Source organism: Orcinus orca, chromosome 13 (assembly GCF_937001465.1).
Source record: "Orcinus orca chromosome 13, mOrcOrc1.1, whole genome shotgun sequence".
In the NCBI taxonomy this organism is placed as follows: domain Eukaryota; kingdom Metazoa; phylum Chordata; class Mammalia; order Artiodactyla; family Delphinidae; genus Orcinus; species Orcinus orca.
Window position 1 is genome coordinate 32,075,020 of NC_064571.1, and position 17,572 is coordinate 32,092,591.

General features: G+C 46.0%; 1 protein-coding gene across 2 annotated transcripts in view; it reads left to right on the forward strand.

The window, feature by feature from the left end:
• The window catches only part of TGFA (transforming growth factor alpha), a 105,833-nt gene that overhangs the window by 36,040 nt on the left and 52,221 nt on the right, over positions 1-17,572 (forward strand). For both annotated transcript variants that reach the window (XM_049695759.1, XM_033400448.2), the window contains exon 2: positions 465-518. In XM_049695759.1, the coding sequence (XP_049551716.1) occupies positions 465-518 (54 nt within the window). The remainder of the gene's footprint in view (positions 1-464; positions 519-17,572) is intronic.

Consider the following 17,572-nt stretch of genomic DNA (forward strand, 5'->3'; position numbering starts at 1 on the left):
CTCACCCTGCAAGTCTCCAAGACCAGAAAGAGCAAATAAAAAACATCACGACATGCTCAACAGTGTGTCAGTACTTAAAGCCACCGAACTGTACACTTAAAGACGGTTAAGATAGTAACTTCTGTGTATGTTTGACCACAATAAAAATATTTATAAGGTGTTTTTAAAAAGACAGAAACAAGAAACATCATGACAAGTGTTGACAGAGAGACCAGGAAAGGAAGGGAAAAGCTTGATATTTTAGTAACTTAGAGTGCCCATTAGATAGGCACTTTTTTCCCTGCATTTTGGACAGAGGGTCCCACGTCTTCACTTTGCACTGAGCTCCCCGAAGTATGTCACCAAGCCTGCCATTGGCCACCTCGTGAAACTACCGACTCTCCCTTGTGAGGGCCCACTCTCGAAGCCTGAGTAGCTGGGCTGCTGGCCCGACTCTCACCTGTCCTCTCTTCTTCCCCTCACAGGTCTTCTGTTGGCTGTGTGCCAGGCCCTGGAGAACAGTTCGTCCGCTCTGAGTGGTGAGTCCCATCCCCTTGGTGTGGGGTGGTGTGCGGAGCATTGCATGGCGGCAGACCCTGGCTGCCTTGTGGAGCCTGTGCTCTAAGCTTCCTCCCGGGGCCCCGCCGCTGAGCTCCTGCACAGCTGTCCCCTGCACCCTCTCTGTGCCAGGGGCCCAGGGAGTGCTCCTGGGAGGTCTTAACTGCTGGCCTCAGGGCTTGCCCTCTCCCTTCTCTGATCAGACAGTCACTGTGGGCAGGGGTGCCGGAAAGCAGAGCCCGCACGACCCACAAGCTGGGAACCGTCACGTTAAAAACCATCTAAAGAAGAACCCAGATTCCTAAACCCTTTTGTCTCCTTCTGCCTGGTGATTTTGTTTAGTTTTTTTTCCAGTTTATCTTTTGACATTTGTAGTCATATTTCCCTGGTTTCGTTTGCAAGATCCTCGATCAACAGATTGGAAAGTTGGGAAACGTGGGAGGCAAACCGTTCACGGGCAGAGGATCACAGAAAGCGTCGGCTTTTAGCATTTGTCCATGTGCGCTAATATTTTTATACAGTTAGTTGGGAAATGTGGGAGGCAAACTCTCCGCGGGCAGAGGATCACAGAAAGCATCGGCCTTTAACATTTGTCCATGTGCGCTAATATTTTTATACAGTTAGTCATGATGAGGAAGCTATTTGGATTCCTGCTTTTTAAATTCAAGGTTTGGAGTTGTGCGTTTTTCCATGTTGCTAGAAAGTCTTGAAATTTATCCTTTTAAAATGTCATGATGTTCCATGAAAACGGACCTATGTGGTTTAATTAGGCATTTCCCATGGGATATTTTTGTTGCCTCCAGTTTAAATTATAATGCTACATCTTGATGCCTAGAAGGTGTTTCCTTCTTTTGGATTCTTTCCTTAGGACATATCTCCAGGAGCAAGGATAAATATATTTATGAACCTTTTAACAAATTGCCAAATAGCTTTCCAAGTGAATTGAGCTGATCTCTATGCCAGCAATGCATGATTCTGCCAGTTTCACTGTTCCCCCGTTGACATGGAGTATGCTCCCATCTGTTGTTGCAGTGGCCCCTGCTGTGTTTCCCTAGTTATCTCAGGGAGGTGCCTGGGCAGGAGGTGGTCCTATGCATTCATAAATTCTCTAACCAACCACACAGTGTCCCTGGTACTTGGCTCTTCTCTTCTTCCAGACCTTTCCATCCAAACACAGTGGAGGTGATGCTGCCACTCCCACTGAGTACCAGTCTCCTCTTGGAGCTGTTATTCTTGATGCACTTGAACCATTAAGGTGTCCGAGCCACTTGGTGGCCCATGTTGCCATGGATGCCTTTCTTCCTCTGTGTTATTCTTTTCTGGGACTCGGGGTAGAAGGATCTGTCCCTCCCAAAGCGGTGCTTTTAGAGTCCAGGGTCTGCCAGAGTTTCCATGAAGTAGTTCTTTCACTTTTTAATTACTTCCCCCGTCACAAAGGGCTCAGATATGGTATATAGGGAGGGGGAGATAGCTTCGTGACTCCCCCATGCTGTTTTCAGAACTGCCCCACCCCCCCCTTCTGGGATGCATGTACCCCCCAGGTGCATCTCCAGCCTCTCCTGGTGCTCACTGTAGGACCTGGCGGGCCAAGAGCCGGGGTCTCCTCTAAGTCACTTGCAGGTGACAGTTTGTGGTGATGGCAAATGTTGATGCTACCTCCATGGGGACGGGTACTCCTGGTTATTTTATCCCCTCCTCCCATTGCATCCATTTGTACAAGAAAGGCCTAGGGGATATCGTACCTCAGCCAATCCCCTCAGGGGCCTGGCGTGGCTCCTGCTGAGGCCCTTTGTGGTTTCACAGGCTCTTCTGGGTAGAAATGGGAAAACCTGGGACATTTATCCAGAGAATGACTGTCCTTGCTGCAGTAGTGACCAACCTCTCTTCCATCTTTCCTTTCTGGACTCGCTTCTGTGAGATAGTCTCAGGTCCTTGTTGATATCAGAGACATACTCTCCCTCATGATGATGTATGTTCAGAAAACAGCAGTTGTGTCCTGCCCTTTTGCACATGACCCTGTAACTGGCTGAGTGCCCCTCTGTAGCCCAGTGTGGTGGGTGAGAGCAGAGGCGGTGCCACACCTTCTAGTGTTCACGGGGCCTTGAGATCTTGGAGTTGGTTGGCGATATGTGGAGAAGGGAGGTGGGCTGCCCATCTGGCCTCTGCATTGCTCTCTGTTTGATGGGTTACTTAGCTATGGGACTTGTGCCCCAGAGAGGTTAATGGACTAGTTCTTTCCATGTTTGCTTACTCTCTACCCTACTCCATTGGACCGAGACATGAGTCCAGAGAGGGCTGGGCTAGTTAGTAGACAAGTCCAAATGGTGATGGCCGTGTCATAGCCACCCCTCCAAGGGCTAGGGCTTTGTGATTAAATCAGGCTTGTCTGCTCAACTTCCTCTTCCTTTAGGGTGACCTTCCTGTCTCCTAGAAGACTCCCCAGGCCCTGGTAGGCCTTGACCATCCCATGCCACCCCGACACCATCCTCTCCAGACATGGCTAAAATCCTGCTGTGGGTGCAGCTCAAACTGGGGACAACCCCTGCCAGCCACACTCACTACCCCGGCACTGGGGTATGTGTGTATTTAATTCTTGACTAATTCGGGAAGTAAAACTATTTGTTACTGTTTATAATAGAAATCTTCATACATAGAAAAGAAGAAATAATAGTGAAATCAATCCCCATATAACCAGCTTCAACAATTAGGATCACTCTGCAATTTTTTCTTTCATCTATTCTCTCACCTTTTTGAGTTTTATCTTTGCTGGGATAGTTTAACACAAAGTCCATTTCGCTTGTGAACACTGCTTATATCTAACAGGTAGGAACTTTAAAAACAAAACCATAGTTCAGTTACACTCACAAAAGCAACGAGAATTCCTTTTTTGTTAGATCCTTAAATATGGAGGGTGGATGATGACGAATTCAAATCCGTGGCGCTTCCTTTAATTTGCATTCCCTTTGTCACACGATGAGACGTTTTAGATTTGTTGTTGTTGTCGTTCTAGATTTTTTTTTTTTTCCCTCACGTGTTATGCAGGATCTTAGTTCCGCAATCAGGGATCGAACCCGTGCCCCCCTGCAGTGGAACTGAGGAATCTTAACCACTGGACCGCCAGGGAGGTCCCTAATTTTCATTCCCTTTGATGTTGTCATATTTTTCTTTCTACTTATATTTCCTTTCAGGTCAACAGTGCTTTTGTAAAATGTGCTCACGTATATACTGGGTGACTGACTTCCACATCTGAGTCCCTCTTACAGCCCTCATGCTCTGGTTGTTGGTGGGCTCATTTACTAAATCGTCAAACTGTCCATTTAGGTGTGAAGATGGGTTGTTTTAGGACAGAAGCTATGAGAGCTTCACCCACGGCATAAATATGCAGGTCTCTCCACTCTCAGAGTTGATTGGAATGAGAAGCAGTAATGGACATAAGAAGGTTTTGGTACATCCCTGATTGACGGTGCTGGAGCAAAGGACTGCAGGCACACTCAGAATTAAGCTCTAACGTTTTGATGAAGCAGCACAGAGAGAAAATTGCAAACTCCATGTGCCAATCAGGAGTAGAATATGAGCTTGAAGGAAACCCATGCGGCTTTCTTGTGCTTTTCCCCCAGAAAAGTTCCATGTTCTCATGACTTCATGGTTGCTCCTGACTTTCTTGTTGAGGTTTCATTGGTTTCTTCCAATCTTCCTTTTTATGAAGCCCCATAGATGATGCCAGAGGCATGGGAAACTGGCGTTATTGTCATCAGTAGATGCTTCTCAGACATCTGCTTTGGGTGGGCCATTGGAGGGATACATGCCTTAGGCTGAAGTTTAGGCATCCTGGGCATGGGGCCCATCTGGTCTGAGCTTTGCCGAGTCCCTGGGCAAGTTATTCATCTGGTTCCTGTGTGGATCTTAGTTTCCTCCTCTGTTGGCCTTGAATCAGAAATCACCTGTGACGTTTTTCACGTGATCACTCTGATGGATAGATAGAGACTACCTGGAAAGCTTTGCTGAGTATTCTAAGGCTGCCTTCAGACTGTCGGGAAATATGGCAGTGGTCAACTGGCGGTGCCTGCCACAGGCCTCAGATAGGCTGGTGGTAGTGTGGCCGCCACGTATCTCATTCTCTTGGAGGCAGGTGCTATTGTACATTCAGGTTCTAACATTATAGTTACTGGACAACTTCTGCGTCCTCGTCCGCACTACACAGGTGAACCCGTAATGAGAGCCTCATAGTGACAGAAGGCAACCACAGCTGACTGCTTAGTGTATGATTTAGAAAATAATTGCTACAAAAGTGAAGTCAGTCGTCTGGGAGTCAGGACAGAAAATCTGTCTCCGGTTGGTCGTCAATGTGTAAAGCGTGCAGAGAAACATTAGCTGGAGGCAAGGTGAGGGTGGCAGGCAGCACCTGCAGCTTAGAGCTTCACATCCTCCACAAAGAGTTACAGCCTATCTTCAAAGGCACCTTTTAATGCCCCTGACAAGGGACAGAATGCATCCTGGGTAAGTTGTTGGGTGGCTGCTTGCTTAACCCTCGGAAATGTTGCGTAGTTCCCAGGCTGCCCATGAGGTTCTCATGTTTTAGTGAGACTTGCTGTAATGACCGAGGGGTGTGGTGAGGGCCTTGCTCGGGCACCTGGCTGTCTTCCTTGCACGATCTGGGTCCTCGGGTGGCTCTTTAAACCTCTGAATTCGGCTCCTTCCTCTAGCCTGTGTCTAGTGACCCCCACCGGGAACCGGGCAGTGTTGGAAGCCTTACCTAATTCAGCGTCCGGGAGACTTCAGAGGCGATGATAAAAGACCATGGAAAAGCCACAGTGCTGTTATTCATGGGGAAGGTCACTCGTATCGGCTTGCTTGGGGAGATGGTGGTCAGATTTTGGTGGGGACTTTGGGCTTAACTATATCGAGAAGGGCGAGTTTGGGCTGGGAGTGCAGAGGGAGGGCAAATCTGATTATAGGGAGCAGTCTTTGAAGGCGTTACTTGTTTGGAAAACAGGTAGAACATGGGTCAGCCAGCAAGCGAGGGATCTGTTTATTGCTCATCTCACCTAACAAAAGCTTTTCAGAACTGCAAACCACTTCCCCGTTCCATTGTCTGGAGTTTTCCCACGTGGAGCTGAAGTCATTCTAAAATTAGAAAGCTCACGTGTTCTACCCAGGTACGTGGTTCACTGTTCCAAATATGTGTCTGGAGCACAAGAGACTTGGTATGACTTTGTTAGGGGCTAAAGGCACAGACAGCCGTAGGTGCTGGGACTAGCTCACTTCAGAGGACAGGTAGTGGACCGTGGAGCCTCAGGAGAGAGAGAGGGACTCTTTCTCCTTTCCTCATTTTACCTTTTACTTTCTGCAGAGGAAACTGTGCTGGATCAGAGGGATGTTTGCTTGGGGTAGTAGACAGGCCCCAGGATGTGGAATCCAGGATTGTAATTCTGACTCACTAGCTGTGTGACATCTGTAGTGCTCTTAAATCTCCCTGAACCCCAGCTGCCCCTCATAAAATTAAGGAGTTGGATTAAGGCAGTCTTTTCAAACTGTGAGTCACAAAATCACTTTAGTGGGTCACAACCAACATTTTTTAAAAGGAGATCGAATAGTTTAGACTAGAGAATTTCAGAGTGCATTACATGAAGGAAAGTCAGGTAATGTTTCATGATACTGTTGTTTGGGGTATTCATGGATTTATATATTGGCATTCTGCATTCGTTTACTTGTGTAAGCTGCACCCTTACTGCATCCTCTGTAATTTCCATATTTGATTTCTTCAGCGTAAGAACTTAGACGCTTGCAAAGTAAGGGCTGTAAATCTTTGTAGATTTACGTATACTTTTCCCCCCATACACCTAGTCTTTTTTAGTTGTCTTGTTCACCCCTAATTTGACAGCAGTTCTTTTTTTTTTTAACATCTTTATTGGAGTAAAATTGCTTTACAATTGTGTGCGAGTTTCTGCTTTATAACAAAGTGAATCAGCTATACATACACGTATATCCCCATATCTCCTCCCTCTTGCATCTCCCTCCCACCCTCCCTACCCACCCCTCTAGGTGGTCACAAAGCACCGAGCTGATCTCCTTGTGCTATGCGGCTGCTTCCCACTAGCTATCTATTTTACATTTGGTAGTGTGTATATGACAGCAGTTCTTATCTACTCACCTTTATCAAGTCTTTTCAGAACACTCCACTTACAATAGAAACAACAGCTCTTTCCTTATGCATAGATATGTCATTAGTTTATGTAATATGTAATTAAATTATGTAAATACAATAATGAGTGCAACTGACATAAATAGGTTTGGGAACAAACACACATGTCCTCTTGGTAAATATATAGCTTCACTGGGAAAAACAGAAACGGGCTGGTAAGCTAGAGTAGCCAACTAATTGAGCTTTTGCACTCTGAAGACATTGGTCTAGTTGTTTTAACAAAGGAGTGGAGAGGATGGATTGGGAAATCAAGGCCCTGGTTTAAGTTGAGCTCAGATAAGAGAGCATCTACCAGCTTTGAAAAAAGCAAAGCAAGTGACACAACTCCTGGATTTCTAAAAATCAAGGCCTATAGAAGCCTACTGTTCTCCCACTTTTTAGTTTTCAACTTTTATTTAGCACACACTTATTAGGTACTAGCTTATACCAGGCGTTGTGCTAGGCCCTGGAGATACACATGAGAAGTAACTATGAGCCCTGGCATCAGAGAGCATAGGGTCAGGCAGATGATGATGATGATTTTTACATCTCAAAGTAAATCATAAACATAGACCATGTGATCTACCATATGGATTTCTTTGAAGAAAACACCTGCTTCCACTATATACAGACTTCCCTTTTTTTTTTTTTTTTTTTTTTTAATGCGGTACACGGGCCTCTCACTGCTGTGGCCTCTCCCGTTGCGGAGCACAGCCTCCGGACGCGCAGGCCCAGCGGCCATGGCTCACGGGCCCAGCCGCTCCGCGGCACATGGGATCCTCCCGGACCGGGGCACAAACCCGTGCCCTCTGCATCGGCAGGCGGACTCTCAACCACTGCGCCACCAGGGAAGCCCCCCATTTTTAATCCAAGTGCCAAACTGTATACTTTCTATTTTCTTTGATAAATTGCTTCGTGCTCAGTTTGGCCCGTGGTGCCGAGCTGGTTTTCCATCTGATTGATCACCCGTCTGGGCTGTGGTTGGCATCTGTGGAGCTGGCAAAATCCACAGAATTGCTGAGCAGTGAGGCCCCACAGACTGTGGCCATTTACTCGTACCTACCGTGAAGATCATTCTAATACCAGTTCATTCCATCTCCGCGCCACTTAGCTCAGAGTCTCAAGAGAGAGAATTGGATCGGTTTGCCCCCTTTGGTCAAGTGGTAACCCAACAGCTGTGGCAGGACTGGGAAGGGGAAGCTGCAGGTAACAAGGTGCCAAAGATCAACAAAGATTTATTGAGCACTTATTATGTGCCAGGCCCTGATCAAAATAAAGTCTGTGTTTTTAAGAACCTTGTACTCTGCTGGGAAAGATAGACATACTATTAAATTTTTATCTATCAGATCGGCGCATTTTTGAGAATGGCAACACTGAGTGCTGGTGTGTGTGAGGTGAGACAGCTACGTATATTGCTTATGGATGTGCATATTGACTTTCTAGGAAAGAGCTTAGTATTAATGGGGAACTTGTTTCCTTAGTATTAGTAAGAACCTTAAAATTGTCCATGCCCTGTGACTCAACTGTTACACTTTTAGCCATCTATTTTACAAAAATAACCAGAGATGTTAGGTTATTCTCCATTATAGTAAAATATAGCCAAGTTAAATGTCAGCAAGAGGGAAATAGTGATGGGACAGGTGGATAGATTTTAAATGAAAGCCCTTTAAAATCATGCTGAAGAATATTTAACAATATGGGAGAATGCACATGTAAATAAACAGAAAAAGTAGTATATAAAATTGAATATAATATATCAAAATTGTACAGAGAGATGCAAAAATAAAGGGCAAACATCATATGGTATTAACATTAATTATCTCTGGCTAATGGGAATGTAGGTGATTTTAATTTCCTTTGTACTTTCCTGTTTTTCTACCCTGTCTACAGCAAGCGTGTTTTAATACTATAGCCAGAAATAAAAGGAGCTACATTTTTTAAAATAAATTTACTTATTTATTTGGTTGTGTTGGGTCTTTGTTGCTGCGCGCGGGCTTTCTCTAGTTGTGGCAGAGGGGGCTACTCTTCGTTGTGGTGCACGGGCTTCTCATTGCGGTGGCTTCTCTTGTTGCGGAGCACGGGCTCTAGGTGCGCAGGCTTCAGTAGTTGTGGCTCGCGGGCTCCAGAGCGCAGGCTCAGTAGTTGTGGCTCACTGGCTTCATTGCCCCACGGCATGTGGGATCTTCCTGGACCAGGGATCGAACCTGTGTCCCCTGTATTGGCAGGCGGATTCTTAACCATTGCGCCACCAGGGAAGTCCCAAAAGGAGCTACATTTTTAAAAAGAAAGAAAAGGCTGTGGCTGACATCCTGCCCTGCAGGTCTGTTGGCCAGCACAGGTTGAATGCAGGCTGCCTCGGTCTTGCTGCCAGGACTGCAGCTGTCACTGAGGCTCGGGCAGTGCCGCTGTTTCTGGAGCACAGGGACCTGCCATACTGGCCTGCATGAGGGCTGCCCCAGTCCCTGCAGCTTGGCACCCACCCCCAGGGACCTCGCTGTCTGGAGATGTTGACCCCAACAGGATAATTGCCAGTTCACCTCCAAGTTCTGGGGATGCTCATCCAAACTCTTCTTGGGTGACCCTTTGGCTCCTAAATCCTGATCCACTTTTATTTATTTATTTATTTATTTTAATTTTTGGCTTCATTGGGTCTTTGCAGCTGCGCACGGGCTTCTCATCGCAGTGGCTTCTCTTGTTGCGGAGCATGGGCTCTAGGCGTGCGAGCCCTAGAGCACGCAGGCTCAGTAGTTGTGGCTCACGGGCTCTAGAGCGCAGGCTCAGTAGCTGTGGCACATGGGCTTAGCTGCTCTGTGGCATGTGGGTTCTTCCCGGACCAGGGCTGCCGATCTCCTGCATTGGCAGGCAGATTCTTAACCACTGCGCCACCAGGGAAGCCCCGATCCAGTTTTATCTCTGGTTTTCAACAGAGAGGCTGGGCTTTTCCAGGCCCCCAGCCCTAGAGTCAGTCTCTAGAATGTGAAAACTCTGGAACTGGACAGAGTTCAGATTCTCCCTCTGCCACTTACTAGCTGTGGGACCTTAAGCAAATCACCTAACCTCTCTGTACCTCAGCTTCCTTATCTACGAAATAGGAGTAATAGGACCTGCTCTTCGGGTTGTTGTGAGGGTTCAAAGACTACATGTGAAACACTTGGAGTTGTGTGCACACACACGTAGATACTTTGCTGCTACGCCTCTTACTGTATTATTGGTGATGCACATGTCATGACGCCAGACCTGTACCTTTATGGGCGCTTATATCACCTGCAGTTCAGTTCTAAGGCAGTGGTTCTCGTGTTTCAATGTGCAGAATAGTCATCCTGCTGACTGTGTTAAAATGCAGATTTCTGGGCCCCCGTCATCATGTGGCCCAAATCAGCACTTCTGGTCCTCAACCACATTTCGCTAAGGCCCGATGGGAAGAAGCTGAGTGGTACACACCCTCGTAGGCTGAGGGGCTTTCTCCTTAAGACAGCAGCCCCTCCCCGTCCCTGGAGTTCTTGCTTCTTTGCTGGACAGAGCCGGTTTCTGGGAGTCTGTGAAATGTTTGTGTTCCAGGACTGACTTTCTAGCATTCAGCTGGAAGCTTGGTAAAGACAACCCAAAACCTCAGAACTTGGGCCATCACCTCAAAACATCCTCTTTCTTGTTAGCCTTGCTATGACGAAATGATGAAGGCGGAAGCTTTGGGGTAAGGCATCAGCTTTGTTTTCTGAGAGCCTGACCCAGACCTCCTGCTTCTGAGTTTGGGGAACAGCCTGGGTGTCTGTTTATTTACTAATGAAGGGACCTTTAGCTGTTTTGACGGAGCCGGGTTCAGATGTCCTCCTAGCAGCCTCAGTAACTTTGACTTACAGTTTCATTCTGAATCTCTCTTCGTTTCCTGTCTAGAAAGTTATTGTGCAACTTTCTTATCAGAATGTGTAATAGAAGGTGATTTCATATGTTTGACCATTTAATCACTAGGCTGCACTGACTGAAATGTTTCTGAAATACCAAAACATGCTAGCACTAAACAAGGGGGAAAATGGGGAAGATGAAATAGAAGGGAGGGCTCAGTTTCACTCGTGCCATGGAGCAAGGTTCAGAAGAAGGCTGCTTTTCTTCTCAGTGGTCGTTTAGCAGCCCGCCTAGGAAGCTCTCTTTCTGGCCCTTTTTGTCCTGACTATTGGGGGCTTGGGATATAATAAACATCTCTCCCTGCCTTACACAGTAGGTCTAGGAAGGCATTTTTTGGATCTTGAAAGTGAAAAATGTTAGCTCTTACTAGGAAATCTGGCACTAATGAATCTTCCTGGTGCTCTGGGGCCTGACAAATGGAAATACAATCATGAATCATGTAACCACCCACAGGAGCCTCTATAAAAGTCTGGGTCTAGCAGGCTTTCCACCTGATATCCTGTTAAATAACCACAGCCCAGCACAGCGAAAGGTTCTAGAAACCTAGATGCACATCTAACCAGATGATAACCACATCATAGTTGTTGTACGCAGTTTCCTAAGGATTTAACCCTAGGTCGTTTCTTCCCAACCTTTTTCAGAATAAAAACCTAATTTGAACATCAAAAGTATGTGACACTTCATAGATAGTAGTTGTGCCTTTTTTTTTTTTGCGGTACGCGGGCCTCTCACTGTTGTGGCCTCTCCCGTCGTGGAGCACAGGCTCCGGACGCGCAGGCTCAGCGGCCATGGCTCACGGGCCCAGCCACTCCGCGGCATGTGGGATCTTCCCGGACCAGGACACAAACCCGTGTCCCCTGCATCGGCAGGCGGACTCTTAACCGCTGCACCACCAGGGAAGCCCAGTTGTGCCTTTAATATTAAATTAATTAATATATGAAAGTTGCAGTGAGAACTCAGGAACACTTCGAAGTAAATTTGTATTTTATCGGTCACAACAGAGTTCACGTAGTAATGTGACCTAACACTTATAGAACTCTCACTGTATGCTGGATACTTTTCTATATATCCGCATTTAATTCCTAGAACTCTAGGAAGAAGGTACTATTATTAGCCCCATTTTACAGTTGGCAAAACTGAGGCACAGAGAAGTTAAGTAACTTGCCCAAGATCACATAGAAAGCGGCAGAACTGGGCTTTGAACCCAGGTAACAGCATTGTTGTAAGCACTTCATCACTAGGCTTGAGAAATACACACACAGAGATACACGTGTATCTCATTCAAACCACAGATATTACTTGAGGGAAGATTTACCAACACCTAGCATTAAATAACTCTCTAATTCTCTTTTTTTCTACCTTCCACAAGACAAATTAGGACCAACTTTCTTGGGTTTTTAATCCTCTTTTCCACTAAAAATTAGACCTACATCTTAAAGCAAAGCATGGGCATGTATATGTATATATATGCATGTGCACATGTGAGTGCTCATGTGTGAGCATATATGTATACGTATATAAGCTTCTGTTTAATTGTATATTCTTCTTAACACAAAACTGTGGCATCTTCCTTTATACACTTATTCTTCCATTCAGCGAAGACTGACTCAATCCTAGGATATGCTGAGTCCCAGGGGAACAACTAAGACATCGTTCCTGCCCTTGAGAATCTCAGCATCTCAGGGCAGAACTGTCTGGCTAACAGATAATCACACCCGCGTGTGGCACACGTGCTGTTGGGTGGCTGCACAAGGTGCCGAGGGAGAGAGGGAACCTGAAGTTGTTCTTTGGGGGGCATCAGGGAAGGCGTCTCACAGGAAGTGACTTTTGAACTGAGTTTTGGAGGCTGAGATGGAGTTAGGCAGGCAGACTTTTGGGGAGAGGACGTGCTTGCAGGTGTGTGGAGGTGAGGCTGGAAGAAAGCGGTAGCCAGCTGAGGAAGACCGTGCGTGGACTTTGTTCTGAGGTGTACAGATTATTATCATTGTGAATGTTTGCATAGATCTAGTCACAGAAAGGTGCTTCCTGAGGGAACCTTTTCCTAGATTTACCTAAGGTGGTTGTAACTCGGCTTTTGAAACACAAGGGGTTAAATCTAGAGAACTCCAAGGTCACAAAGTCCATGTGGGTGATAACACAGCCCTCCCACTCTTTAGCTTTGTCGTGTGTGATGGCCCCATTTGCTAGCTGCCTTGGGTGTATATCCAGTGGAAGTAGTTAGAAATTCTCGGTTATTCTTAGAGCTTCAGTTTCACTTGATTTCAGCTTCTCATTAGCAGGTGAGGGAATTATGCCTTTTCACCTACTTAAGTGTGGCTTGATGAAAAGGTGCCTAAAAATAAAAATCATAAGGCTGATAGCACAGTAGTTACAGTAGAATCTAGAGTCCGCCTGGATTCAGGTCTTAACTGTGCCCTTTGGGGACTGTGATCCCAGGCAAGTTAACTTTTCTGTGCCTCAGTTTCCCCATCTGTAAAGTAGAGGTAACAACAGAGCGTCCTTCATAGGGTCATTGTGAGGTTTAAAGAGATGGCCTTGTAAAGTGCTCAAACAGGGCAAGGTGCTGAGTAAGGTCTGTGTATTGGTCACATAAATCTTTTCAAAGATAGTGAAAGCAGTGATATACATGTGAGAAATGGTATTCGAAATACGGAGATGGCCTGAAGCAGTTGGTAGCCGGGACACGAGTTGAGTTTAAGTTGTAAAGGACTGAGCCGGGGTAAGCCATATAACTCCACGCTCAGGGGCTTGCCCTTGAAACTTAAAGGAAGGGTCAGAGGAAGCCCCACTCAGCCTGTTGGGAAGTGGTATTATAGAACCTGCCGCTTAGAAGATCCCAAAATTAAGCTCTCCTTTTAGAACTGTGGTACCCAATGTAGAGGAAACACAGCCTGGCCCTTCGGTGACAGTGATGGGAGACGTGGGATGTTGTGCTCTATTCTGAGTAGTGAGATTGAGGAGGGACGTAGAGAAGCTGGAGAAACTGAACCACCGTGAGAAGCCAAGGCACCGGAGGGCAGACGAGCAAGGCGAAGGTCTCAGCTCCCTGTACGGGGTACCTGGCACAGGCCGCACAGTCACATGCTTGAGGGATTCACATTCCTGCTACATGGAAGGCCTTTGACACCGTTGTTTAAAATAAAGTGCAAATGGGTTGCTCTCCCTCCTGTGAAGGCTTCAGGGAGAGGCTGGTGATCCTGTGTGAGGACTATTTATAGCTATTAGAAGAGAAGAGTTCAGTCCTAATTCCCCTTTTGATTCTAATGATTTCAGAATCTAAGTGGAAGCACAGGTTAGAAATGTATAAAGATGGAGAAATAATTAGCTAGTGAAACTGAGAACATACCTAATTGAGGATTGTGAGCTATTGGGATTAAATGGCTTTTAGCTTGAGAAAGAGGATATTATACTGAAGGGATCTTTGGCCGAATTTGACTTGACTTTCTTTCTTTTTTAAACATTTAAAAAAAATATTCATATGACTGTGAGGGCTTACTACAGACAGCTGTGCTGGGCATCAGAGATGGGCAAGGGACAGTCCCCACGCTCAGGGCCCTTTAACTGGGAAAAGTGAGGAGTAAAACTTTGAACCTTACTTGAGTTAAATGCCCACCAAACTCTGTAATAACCTAAATGGGAAAAGAATTTGAAAAAGAATAGATACATGTATATGTATAGCTAAATCACTTTGCTGTACACTGAAACTAACACAACACTGTTAATCAACTCTACTCCAATATAAAATTTTTAAAAATTTGTAAATGACTGCCCACCAGAATTATAAATAAATCCTTGTCAGGAAGGGCCAGGTGCAGGCCGTCCTCTGCCCGAGGGCCTGAAGAAGGCTCCTTAGGGAAGTGAATTCTGTGAATAATCTGTGCTCTGCTCCAAGGACAGTCTTCTCAGCTTGAAATCAGCTTCAGCAACAATAGGAGGCTTGAAAGTGTGTGTTTGGAGGATGGTGGTTCAGGGTCCAGGATCTCTCAGGATCTCTCAGGGTCCAGGATCTCTCATCTGTGAACCACGGAAAAGGATACGGCCTCCGGAGCATTTTCAACAAATGAAATGTAACATTTGTTGAGGATTCTGAAACAAGGGGAAGTCTAGGCCCCCCGTTCCCCGTGTACACCTTGGTGTGCCTTGTGCCACTCATGCCCTCAGTTGGCTCCTCTAGAAGGACAAGGGGCACCTGTGATTAGGGCACAGCGGGGGAGGCACAGACAGCCCGTTTTCACTGTGCTTGAGGGAAGGAGGTCCACTGAGCGGGCCTTGCTTCCTACTGGTCACATTTCAAGTGAAGATGATCAACCTTGGTAAAGAGTGTTGGTATTACAGAGCTATGCAAATAGTCATTCTTGTAAAAACTCGTGTTGGCTAATTAAGTCAAAGTAATTCTTCAGAGGTATGTTTTTGCCCATTAATGCTGCAGGCTGACTTTTTTTTTTTTTTTTAACTTGGCTTAAATAGTATAGCTTTATGAGTAAATAGAATCCCCTGAACCAGGATGTTGTTTGGGGAGAGGCTTTGACAATGTCAATATTTTTAAATATCAGTATATTTGTATTGGTCTCCAAAGGCTTATATAATTAAAAATCTGGCACATGGAGCATGCTCAGTTCATGGTTTGCCTTTAAGAGGATGAGCGCTCAATGCTCAGTGTATCCTCCTTGAAGAGAGGATGTCTTTAGAAACCTCTGGCAGCTGTCTAGAACTGTGCTGTCCGATACAGCCGCTGCCAGTGGCTACGGAGCCAAGTTGACATACGTTAAAATATACAATAAACACCAGGTTTTGAAGACTTCTTATTCTTTTTATGTACTATCTTATTAATATCTGTTAATACTTGTCATCTGTTGAAATGACACTATATTGACCATATTGGGTTAAATAAAATATTCAAATCCATTTCACTTTTTTTCCCGAAAGGTGACCTTCAGAAAATGCCAAGTCACCCAAGCGGCTGAGGTTAATTGCTACTAGACAACACAGCCCCAGGGCCTTGCAGCACATTTGTTCCCATTCACATCACTTCCCTCCATCCTGGGTCTTCCCCTAAAAGCCAGCCCCTTGGTTCCTCTCTCATCAGCCTTATCCCAGTATCTTGCTCCAACGCATGTGTCTAGTGCTTTCTCGTGTACCTGTACCTGTAACAATGTTCTGCTTAGGGAATGTGGACTTGTCCTTTAAGATCTAAGTCATACATCTATTCCTTCAGAAAGCTTCTCTGACCATCTTTGGGCAAGACTAATTCATCCCTCCTCTGTCGCATCCTCTTGTTTTGAAATATTGGAAATATTTGGTTTTCCCCCCCCTGCTGCCTTCTCTCCTGTGGTAATGCTTGAGGACAAGGGAGTGTCTTGTTCTTCTCTATATAAGGTGAATGCTTAACTCCACGCCTGACATAGCGGGCGCACAGTAAAAATTGAATGAGTAAATGAACACTAGCTCTCTGTAACACCAAGTTCTGTATAAAGACACGAAATACAGCAAGTTAATATAGCATTGGGTTTACTTCTAAAAGTGGAGGCCACAGGCTGCTAGCATAACAATCAGCGGGAGACTTATAAAAATTAATATTCCCAGGCTTCACTCTAGACTAACAGGTTCAGTCAGGAGAAGTTAAGTCATGCTATAGTAACAAAATTTCATTGCCTTAACAGCAGAATTTTCTCACCCATTTAAAGTCTCGTGGGAGACTTCCCTGGTGGTCCAGTGGTTGCAGTGCAGGGGACACCAGTTCGATCCCTGGTCGGGGAACTAAGATCCCACGTGCCACGGGGCAACTAATCCCGTGCACCACAACTAGAGAGCGCACGTGCCACAACTACAGAGCCCACGTGCTATGGAGCCTGCACGCCACAACTAGAGAGAAGCCTGTGCACCGAAACAAAGAGCCCGCGCACTGCAACTAAGACCTGACACAGCCAAATAAATAAATAAAAAGTTCACCGTGGGCCCTGGGTGACTCTGCAGGGAAACCGATGGTTCAGGTTAAACCTCCTGTGGGATGTAAGGTCAAGTGTCCACAGCTGAATGTTCTCACCAAGTTATGGGTCACTTTTCAGTGCTCACATTTCGTTGCCTGAAGTAACGCATATGGCTGTACCTATACAATGGCCTGAGGAGACCAAGCCTGTGTGCCTAGAAGTCGAGGGATGCATATATTGATACACAAGCCAAACGCGAATCTTTGAGGTGGAGCTGGGGAATCCACATTTTTAACTCCTTGCTGGTCCATATTCACACTAACATTTGGGGCCCATTGGCTGCACATTAGAATTACCTGGGGAGTTTTAATGACACTGATGTCCTGGCCCTATCCCCCATAGACCCTAATTCACAGAGGCTGAGGGTGAGGTCCAAACATTAGTATTTGTTCAGTCTTCCCAGGAGATTCTAGTATAAGGCCAGAGTAGAAAACCACAGGTGCCAGAAAAAGAGCAAGGGCCTTTGAATCCTGACTCCAATACAGACTAAACCTTGGTTTGCATACCTGTCGGTAGCAGTGAAGATCAAACACATGTGAAAGTATTTGTCAGCTACAATATTGAACAAATATTGACTATAATTATACACTGGCAGGTGTGGACTTTTTATAAACTGGATTCATGTACATTCTTATATGCACACATGCCAGTCCTCTCCCTCCCCCACCCAAAGCCAGGAGGGGAAGCAAAGCATCCTCCCCACCTTTGCGTCTGCCTCCTTTTTACAGTCAGTTAATTGGGGGTGGTGGGGTCCCTCCTCCCTCCCCTCTGCTTATCTTCATGATAAAAGGAAGCGAAAGAGGGGGAAAAAAACCCTTCCCCACTTCTATTTTCCTCTCCCTCATCTGTTCCAGAACCCTTAGCCTAGGGCTCTCATTGTGCCGTCTCCTTTCCCAGGCCCCTCCCTTCACTCTGAGACCTGTGCCTTATAGCTCTAAGCCCCTACAACCATGTTGCCAACCTCTCC